This window comes from Natator depressus, chromosome 2 (assembly GCF_965152275.1).
Source record: "Natator depressus isolate rNatDep1 chromosome 2, rNatDep2.hap1, whole genome shotgun sequence".
NCBI classification, from domain to species: Eukaryota; Metazoa; Chordata; order Testudines; family Cheloniidae; genus Natator; species Natator depressus.
Genome location: NC_134235.1, coordinates 18,274,698 through 18,284,751, shown reverse-complemented (window position 1 = coordinate 18,284,751; position 10,054 = coordinate 18,274,698). Strand labels below are relative to the sequence as shown.

Below are 10,054 nucleotides of genomic sequence, written 5' to 3'. Positions count from 1 at the left end.
AAATCTCAACTAAACGCTTTCCATTCTGCCGTCCCCATGTGTACCGTCTTCTCCATTTCGAACAGATTTTAATTTTGGGGTGGGGGGAGACAGGATGACTTCTGTGTTTTGAACAGTGTTAGCACACGCACTGTTTAAATTTTTTAAAAATACACATTTTAGGTTTTTTCCATTGTTCTTTACTGGGAGAGCACAAATGACTATGGGACACAGTGAAAGAAGACTGGGATGTTTTGGGCTGCTTGGTTAAAAAAACTCCTGGACTAGCTGAACTAACATGATTTTTTCCCATCCCTTGCTTGTATGACTGTCTTGGGATTAGGAAATAACCCATATCATACCATATATTGTAAATCAGGGACCCTAACAGATCCTGTTAGGCTTAACTAAGCACTGGCTCCATCCATTTCAGGTGATTACATGTAATGAAACAGCAGCATAGTTTTCACTATATAAAATTTATACATGTACTTTTCTGGTAAAAAGCCAAAAAACATGGAGACATCTCACTCAAAACAATGGTAAAACAAACCACACTTAGAAAAATGAAAGCTGATTTTTATTATTTTATCCACAGCCAATCATTTGACATGAACATGCATACGTAATTTTGCTACGCACACACCACATATTTTAACGTTAGTTTTTAAAGGTTAAACATACATCATACATCCTTATCCTTACAAAAATGAGTCAAAATGCAAACATAACTTTTAAACAAAACAGTCTTTACTTATTTAAAAAAACTTTTGTGTTGAGTACCATTTTGTACAAACACAGTTAATTTAAACAAATCTGCTCTTATGTTTCCTCATGGTTGCACTTGAAAATAAGCCGCAATAGAAAATGAAGTCATTGAGGGTTTTTTAAATAGCAGAAATAGGCAGTTTTGCCATGCAGAAGAAGCAATATTAAATATTAGTTTTTCAAAAAAAGAAAAAAAACCACAAGTTTAAAAATATTTAGTTCAAGTCACAGAACTTTCCCCGTACAGAGAAATCCAAACGCAACGCATAATTAGCTGCCACTTAAGGATGGCTGTTCTGAAAAGTAAAAATACCTTCCAGAGTTGATCATTTTCATTGATTTGGCACAGAAAAGAAGTCTGAGCTTACTTAAGAACAAGAAAGTGATTAAAAAGGGAAAAGAGGAAGAGAAAAGAAAAGAAAATAAAAAGCAAGAACGAATGAGATAGTAGTTGCAATCACTAAAAAAAAAAAATCTGTGCATCTCAGTCATTGCAGAATACTGTCTTCTGTTTACAGCAGGGGCTAATTCCAGGTAACTGTTATTGCAACATAGATTTAATTTGCTTGGAGGTAGTCTCATCATTCAAATGCTTTGTTGTGTACCTAAAAATGAAAAGAAAAAAAAGATTTACAAAAGCACACTTACAGTTCTGTTCTTCTACAAAAGACAAAGCAAGTAACTGAAGGAACAATACCAAATTTATTTAGTTACAGTAAACCCTCACCAATGATTGGGAGATCTATTTGTGAACTTCCTAACTAGGAAAATTCAGTAATTCCCATTGAAAGTACATACATCTTTCAGAAAATTAAATTTATAAAAATATTAAATGACAGATAATGCTACTCATGATTATGTCCAACTGTTCTGTTACTAAAGGAGATTTTAAATGGATCCCTACATGGATTTGGGAAAAAACCTCAAGATCTCTTTTGAGTTGGATAGACTAGAATCAGTAAGGAACACTGACACATTAAAGACTGTTAAACTGTCAGTCAACGACATCTAAAATGTGTAGGTCTGGACTGAGATTAAGGTTTGATGATGATGCTCTACTTGAGTAAAGACAAATTTTGGGAATTCCCTACTGTAAACAAATGGCTACTTATAGGATTTCTTATTCTTGAATTCTGTTTAACGCTGTAGGTAACATTGAACTAAGCATTTATATTTACAATAGTCCCTATATTTGGAAAATGCTGAAGAAACATTTAATATGGGTAAATAGCAAGTATTTAAGTGAGGCCATCGTATGTGTGAATTACTACGGGAATTATCTAAAGTGTGTTTAATCTCGTAATTGATAATGTATATGTGCTTCAAATTATGTAGAATACAAGGTAACAGACATTTAAGTGTATTTATGTGTGGACTGTTCCTGTCCTATGTCACTGGAGGAAAACTGAATTTAATTCCTGCTCTAAAACGCTTTCTTTTCTTGTACCCAGCTCTCTCTTCCTCTCCTTTCCCTTTAATTTTATGTTCACCAGATAATTTGTTTTTTTTATTTTTATTGGTTATACCAGTAGCTCCTTTGCAGAGTATGTTCTTTTTTATGACTGAATGTACTGAAATTATGCCCAGGTGTTTTGCTGATGAGTGGGGGCATGCTTCTGATTCTTCCCCTCTATCTCAGGACCTGAGAAGCTCATCTTCTGAAGCCCCACCTCTGTGGAGTGTCAGAAGGTTTCTGGAGCTGGAAGGGATGGAGCAGCCACTAAGCTCATGGTTCTCATGGGAGACTTCAATCACCCTGATATCTGGCCAGAGAGCAATACAGCAGTGCACAGACAATCCAGGAAGTTTTGGAAAGTGTAGGGGACAATTTCCGGTGCAAGTGCTGGAGGAACCAACTAGGGGCAGAGCTCTTTTTGACCTGCTGCTCACAAACCGGGAAGAATTAGTAGGGGAAGCAAAAGTGGAGGGGAACCTGGGAGGCAGTGACCATGACATGGTCCAGTTCAGGATCCTGACACAAGGAAGGAGAGCAGCAGAATACGGACTCTGGACTTCAGAAAAGCAGACTTTGACTCCCGCAGGGAACTGATGGGCAGGATCCCCTGGGAGAATAACATGAGGGGGAAAGGAGTCCAGGAGAGCTGGCTGTATTTTAAAGAATCCTTACTGAGGTTACAGGAACAAACCATCCCGATGTGTAGAAAGAATAGTAAATATGGCAGGCGACCAGCTTGGCTTAACAGTGAAATCCTTGCTGATCTTAAACACAAAACAGAAGCTTACAAGAGGTGGAAGATTGGACAAATGATCAGGGAAGAGTATAAAAATATTGCTCAGGCATGCAGGAGTGAAATCAGGAAGACCAAATCACACTTGGAGTTGCAGCTAGCAAGAGATGTTAAGAGTAACAAGAAGGGTTTCTTCAGGTATGTTAGCAACAAGAAGAAAGTCAAGGAAAGTGTGGGCCCCTTACTGAATGAGGGAGGCAACCTAGTGACCGAGGATGTGGAAAAAGCTAATGTACTCAATGCTTTTTTTTCCCCTCTGTCTTCACGAACAAGGTCAGCTCCCAGACTGCTGCACTGGGCAGCACAACATGGGGAGGAGGTGACCAGCCCTCTGTGGAAAAAGAAGTGGTTCGGGACTATTTAGAAAAGCTGGACAAGCTCAAGTCCATGGGGCCAGATGCGCTGCATCTGAAAGTGCTAAAGGAGTTGGCGGATGTGTTTGCAGCGCCATTGGCCATTATCTTTGAAAACTCATGGCAATTGGGGGAGGTCCCGGATGACTGGAAAAAGGCTAATGTAGTGCCCATCTTTAAAAAAAGGGAAGGAGGAGGATCCAGGGAACTACAGGCCAGTCAGCCTCACCTCAGTCCCTGGAAAAATCATGGAGCAGGTCCTCAAGGAATCAATTCTGAAGCACTTAGAGGAGAGGAAAGTGATCAGGAAGAGTCAGCATGGATTCACCAAGGGCAAGTCATGCCTGACTAATCTAATTGCCTTCTATGATGAGATATCTGGCTCTATGGATGAGGGGAAAGCAGTGGATATGTTATTCCTTGACTTTAGCAAAGCTTTTGATATGGTCTCCCACAGTATTCTTGCCATCAAATTAAAGTAGTGTGGGCTGGATGAATGGACTGTAAGGTGGATAGAAAGATGGCTAGATTGTTGGGCTCAACAGGTAGTGATCAATGGCTCCATGTCTAGTTGGCAGCCGGTATCAAGCGGAGTGCCCCAAGGGTCGGTCCTGGGGCCAGTTTTGTTCAATGTCTTCATTAATGACCTGGAGAATGGCGTGGACTGCACCCTCAGCAAGTTTGCAGATGACACTAAACTGGGAGGAGAGGTAGATATGCTGGAGGGTAGGGATAGGATACAGAGGGACCTCGACAAATTAGAGGACTGGGCCAAAAGAAATCTGATGAGGTTCAACAAGGACAAGTGCAGAGTCCTGCACTTAGGACAGAAGAATTCCATGCACTGCTACAGACTAGGGACCGAATGGCTAGGCAGCAGTTCTGCAGAAAAGGACCTAGGGGTTACAGTGAACGAGACGCTAGATATGAGTCAACAGTGTGCCCTTGTTGCCAAGAAGGCTAATGGCATTTTGGGCTGTATAAGTAGGGGCACTGCCAGCAGATCGAGGGATGTGATCGTTCCCCTCTATTCGACATTGGTGAGGCCCCATCTGGAGTACTGTGTCCAGTTTTGGGCCCCACACTACAAGAAGGATGTGAAAAAATTGGAAAGCATCCAGCGGAGGGCAACAAAAATGATTAGGGGACTGGAACACATGACTTATGAGGAGAGGGTAAGGGAATTGGGACTGTCTAGTCTGCAGAAGAGAAGAATGAGGAGGGATTTGATAGCTGCTTTCAACTACCTGAAAGTGGGTTCCAAAGAGGATGGATATAGACTGTTCTGTGCTAGCAGATGACAGAACAAGAAGCAATGGTCTCAAGTTGCAGTGCGGGAGATTTAGGTTGGATATTAGGAAAAAAAATTTCACTAGGAGGGTGGTGAAGCACTGAAATGCGTTACCCAGGGAGTTGGTGGAATCTCCGTCCTTTGAGGTGTTTAAAGGACAGGCTTGACAAAGCCCTGGCTGGGATGATTTAGTTGGGGATTGGTCCTGCTTTGAGCAGGGGGTTGGACTGGATGACCTCCTGAGGTCCCTTCCAATCCTGATAGTCTATGATTCTATTGGTGTTCTCAAATTTCCAAAGTAGATTTTTACAATGATTCAAGCAGCATGAACATTTAGGCGCCTACCTTCCCCACTTCAAGGCTGCTACCATGCAGCCCTTGCTGCTGCTGCTAGCTCTGTTCTCAAAACAGGACAGCTGCACAGAACAGCTTTCAGGAGAGCTAATTGTTGGGGGTTGGGGGAGGAGCTGGCTTTTCCACAGGGGACAAGAGGAAATCCCCACTGATGCAGCATGAGTTGGAGGATAAACTGAAACTGGCCACATCTTACTCATTTTTGGACATATTTGGCACATCAAAACTTCTGACTACAAGATCTGGCTACGGTCCTCTAAGGACAATGAATCCAGCAGATTTTTTTGGCTCAAATTTTCATTCCGACTGCAAGTTGTGCACCCCTGCATAACTAAAGAATCTGCTATGCACTGAGGTGTACATTTTCCCAAGTATCTATCTATAAGGTTAACATCAAGTATTTTCCAGATCTATGCAAATGCTGGCCACTGTTTATCTTTAACAAACAGGAGAATATTGTATACAATCAAGTTTACTATCCATGTATAACACCCCAGTTGTTTTATATTGGAGGTCTACTTTACTAAACTCCCATTAGACTACAGCTTACATTTATTCCTGTAACTAAAATCTGTTATACTAAATTATTAGCCACTTGTCTGCCTGTGATACTCAGTTACACAGATTTTGAAACTGGTTACTCTGATTTGATGATGTTATCCTAGTGAAGAAATGTAGTGGTGCTTTCTTCCTAGGATTTCAATCCATTCTGATAATGTATGTTCTGCACAATAACAGACTAAGATTTTCAGAGATCCAGAAGGATTATACTGTACAGAGTACTGTGCCAAAGTGAAATGCTGACCTGTATTAAAATATTTAACTGAATCTTGAATTATAAACGTCCTATATCTTTCCCCATATACATACTAATATCATATAAACTCATCTTAAACAAACTGATATCTCAAAACATACAATATGAACATTTCTGACATTCCCCACAATCCAAAATTGAGCTTTCACTTCTGTGGTTCCTCAGATTTGCTTAAACTGGCTTCTCATCTATCATTTTATGCCTCCTCGTTCCATCTACCCAGTGAGCAACTAATTAAATTTTTCCAATTCTGTTCCTTTGCTTTTACTTTATGAATTGGATTTGAGGAGTCTATTTGTTTGGGCATGACATTTTATCCAGTGTTAACTCCCCTAGTGTCTCACCTAATGTACACAGTTGTGCAGTTAGGTGGTTAACTGGCTATGGAAATGGGCAATACAAATGGCAGTTCCATGTTAGTAAATGCAAATTTTGAACCAAAAAACCACCATAAAACAACACAATTAACAGTAGGTAAGCTGACTGGCAGTCGTAGCCAGGGAGCAGGGAATGAATGGGCCTGAAGACTTGACTATTGTTTTACCCACAAAGGCCGTCAACTCCATGTTAGGATTAAGGCATGCTAGTGAGGAAGCCTGCAGAATAGAGGCTCATCTTTTATCTGTTATATTGATAAAAGACTTCTTCATCCAGGTGTCTCTGTTCAGCACCTTCTAAAAAATTCACGTTAAAATCATTTCAAGTTAAAAATAAGTACCTGAGAGCATTTAGAAGGCCTTCTACGCTGTTAGGAGGCTGGTCTTTAAGGACTTTGATGCATCCTTTCATCTGGAAATTAAACAAGTTAACACTCTGTATCATGTAAATGCCATACAAAAATAACTTGCAAAAAGTATAATTCCCCAAGCCCTAACACTTAACTACTTTAAAGGACTTTAAATGTACATGTTATTCTTCTGGATACGGGAAAGGTAGCAAACATCTAGAACTCTGAAATCTTCCCTTAATGTAGAAAGGCTTATCTAGTTACTTGCCATCACACTGAGAATTAAACCCATCTGCAAGCAGTGGAATAGCTACATCAAAATCTGCTGTAAGGAACTGAAAGACTTTTACCTTAAGGACAATATAAAAGGTTTCACAGGGTTTTTTTCTGGTTTTTAAAATTAATACTTGTTTTGTCAGTGTGCTCAGAACAATACAGAATAAAAACCCCTGACCCTGGTCCAAGTTCCATGGGACAACATTTCTTTTGATGCATCTACTACACATTTAACAAATAAAACATACACGCAATAGTATACATCCAACAGCACATTTCAATTACAGAACAAAAGGGGGCAAAGTTGGAGGACAATGCAACCAATCCAAGTTGGTCTGGATGATTGTGAGGGATGAAAAATTATGTGGCAGTGGGGAACATACTGGACCTACTAGCCTTTCATTTGTAGATATTCTAACGTTTATGTTATTTAAAAGATAGACATATTGTGTGAATAAAGTATAATAATGTTTCTGGGTGTTATCTGGATTCCACTGAAACTCACTTTCTACCTTAACTCTTAAGATGCCTTTTTGTGCATTTGAATGTATATTTTGGATTGCTTGCTGTGTGCAGTCATCTATACGGTAGGCTGGTAGTATATGCCAACCAATTAGGACCATTCCAGACTGTACGCATACTTGTTATTGATTTATTTGGACTCAGAAAATTCATATTACAATGGGAGGGGGGAAGAGACAGTCTACGTATAACTTTGGTTTAAACATCCAAAGACTATGAACAACACAAAACTTACATCAATTTTTGAAGTTTTGGCAAAGGCACCCACTGGATGCACATGGTCATAGAGTATGATGACACCCACCATTACCCTCAGACAGAACGATACTGTTTCCTCATTTGTAAACCTGCTTCTGTACTCACTGGAATTTCAGAACACAAAAATATCCATTATTATATCAAACACCAAAACAGGCCTTCGTCTTTAACACTGACATTTAGAGGGGAATCTTCCAAAAAAGAAAAGTTTCTTCAGAGACAAGAGCAACTATTTTCACCAACACAAAAGTTAGACCATTGCTTAGAAAGCCCATTATTTGGAAACTGGAAGAATAAATCTCTCTCAAGCCCAAACTGACATCTTGCTGTTAATTTTAGGATTTTTCGTATTAGCTGTCTTGGCCTCTTCCAAACAAATGAACATTTAGTTTATACCCAAAGAAGAAAAACACAATTCGCTTGTGATGTACGCATGGAATAAGGATGCCAAGTTTTTATGAGCAAGGCGTAACTGCTTGTCTGTCAGTGGCACAAACTGTCCCTGAAGTTCAATGTTTGGAGTCCCTCCTTCTTATACCCCCAAAATAAAACATGCACTGGTATTCAGCCCAGTCCTTTGTGTTTTTGTTTTTAATTTGACACGGTTACTTCATTCCTGAACAGCTATATCAATAGCAGCCTCTTCAGATCCATGAACAGCTGGTTAGAAAAACTTAGCACACAATGTTTAACTTCTCCTGCCCATAGTTTGTCACATTTACAGTAGACTCAAGTAGCCCAAGCCTACAAGTTATTATATTCAATACTCAAACAAGGACCCAGGCAGTATATTCAATACTCAAACAAGGACCCAGGCAGTAGACTTGCTGGAGCCACCATTCACCCATTGAACTCTCCTTTCATGCAGCAGTTAACAAGGAAACAACCATTACGTGCACTGCTCGAGCCACTTTTCAAAGCATGCTCTAGGCAAGTGTGCTCAATTTTCCTGAATTATGCATGACAAAGTCATTTACAAATGTACTGAGAGATCTGTTAACCTTCATACCCATTCTACTTTTAAATATTAAACAATATTCTCACAGAAAGTAGACAACATGCTGTGTCTAGTGCATGAGAAAAATAAGCCATAACAAGGCTAGAAAAATGTTATGGAATTTAGTAAAAAAAATTATTTGGCTCCCATTTTGTTAATTTTCCTATTTTTTCCCATTCATTTTATGCATTATGGATTATGCCTGACATGCATACTTATATTTTCTATTGATATTGTGCACAAGAGGCCTATGAATGAAGAACTGAATTTTGTCACTCAGCTCATACTTACGGGGTTTCCAACATGACTCTGCACACACTAGCCATGGTGCTTAAACAATCTGTGGTATTTTCAATTGGTAAATTTTTATTCTGTGAAAGGAGAAATGAGTAATTCTATTCAGTGTAATGAAAGTGTAATACTGTAAAACCTAATACAATTCTAGGTCAATGAACACTACCTAAGACTGAGTGCTCGACCCACACACCCCCCTTTAGGGATAACACACACTGCAGTACTTTATCAATAAAACATCTACAATCAGTTGTTTTAAAACCATAGTGATTGTACCACTTCCACTATTACAGACACCAGGCCTTACTATAGTTTCCATTTTTACACAGAATTTTTCATTGATTTTTGGAGAGTTTGTTTTTGCTATATTGATTTCAGTGGGGAGCTTAAACAATGGCATGACAGGTCCATTGAGAAGGAAGAAAAATGTGACCTTAAAATAAGATTCTCTGTCTTTGACTGCAGATCATTATGTACTACAGTATTAATAATACATTACTATTCATTTGAAAAAGTAACATATTTTGTTTAAAAAAACAGTATAGTTTTAAAAATAAAGGTTGATTTTTCTCAGCTGTACATGGGAAACTGTGGTAATAAGTGAGCCAAGTCAATAATAGTGGTGTTGTGGATGTCATGTCAGATACTTCAGTAGGTAGTTCAAGGACAAATGCGAAAGTAATTGGATACTTTGATCCTATTCCATAACAGGTTCAAGATTTATTCTAACACACTCGTGTATCTAATCAAGTTTATGCTTGTATTGTTGTAATTACATTTGAACTTCTATATGTACCAGAATGAAGCTCTCCTGGGAATCTTTCTTTTAAAAAAAGCACATCACTTCTTTTTTATTTGCTTCTCAATTTCAAGCAGAGATATTCAAGCCCAATTTGTTTCACTCTTTGTTTCTAGAAGCCCTTTCCGAGTATGGATATATCTAAAAATGCAGATTATCAGACAACATAACCGAAGGCACACGACCAGAACAGGCATGTGCTTATTTTACTGGATAAAATAAGTTTTTACTGATAACAGTACAGACATAGCTATTGGACAGCAGCCTACAACAGAACTGTTGGAAGGCCAGCTGGAACCTATTCTACCATGCACAGCATCTGCAAGACTGGCTGCATCTAAATTTCTTCTGCTTGTGTAAAAGGCAGAGA

At 39.0% G+C, this 10,054-nt stretch overlaps 1 protein-coding gene across 4 annotated transcripts in view; it reads right to left on the bottom strand.

Moving 5' to 3' along the window:
- Positions 1–563: 563 nt before the first annotated feature.
- The window catches only part of CYRIB (CYFIP related Rac1 interactor B), a 149,212-nt gene continuing 139,721 nt past the window's right edge, over positions 564–10,054 (bottom strand). For 3 of the 4 annotated variants that reach the window (XM_074943854.1, XM_074943853.1, XM_074943855.1), the window contains exons 10-13: positions 8,883–8,962; positions 7,572–7,698; positions 6,530–6,600; positions 565–1,352 (exon numbers count right to left, since the gene is read on the bottom strand). In XM_074943854.1, the coding sequence (XP_074799955.1) occupies positions 1,289–1,352; positions 6,530–6,600; positions 7,572–7,698; positions 8,883–8,962 (342 nt within the window). In that variant the 3' untranslated portion in view covers positions 565–1,288. Of the gene's footprint in view, positions 1,353–6,529; positions 6,601–7,571; positions 7,699–8,882; positions 8,963–10,054 lie in introns of all 4 variants that reach the window. The other variant, XM_074943856.1, reaches the window with a different exon arrangement.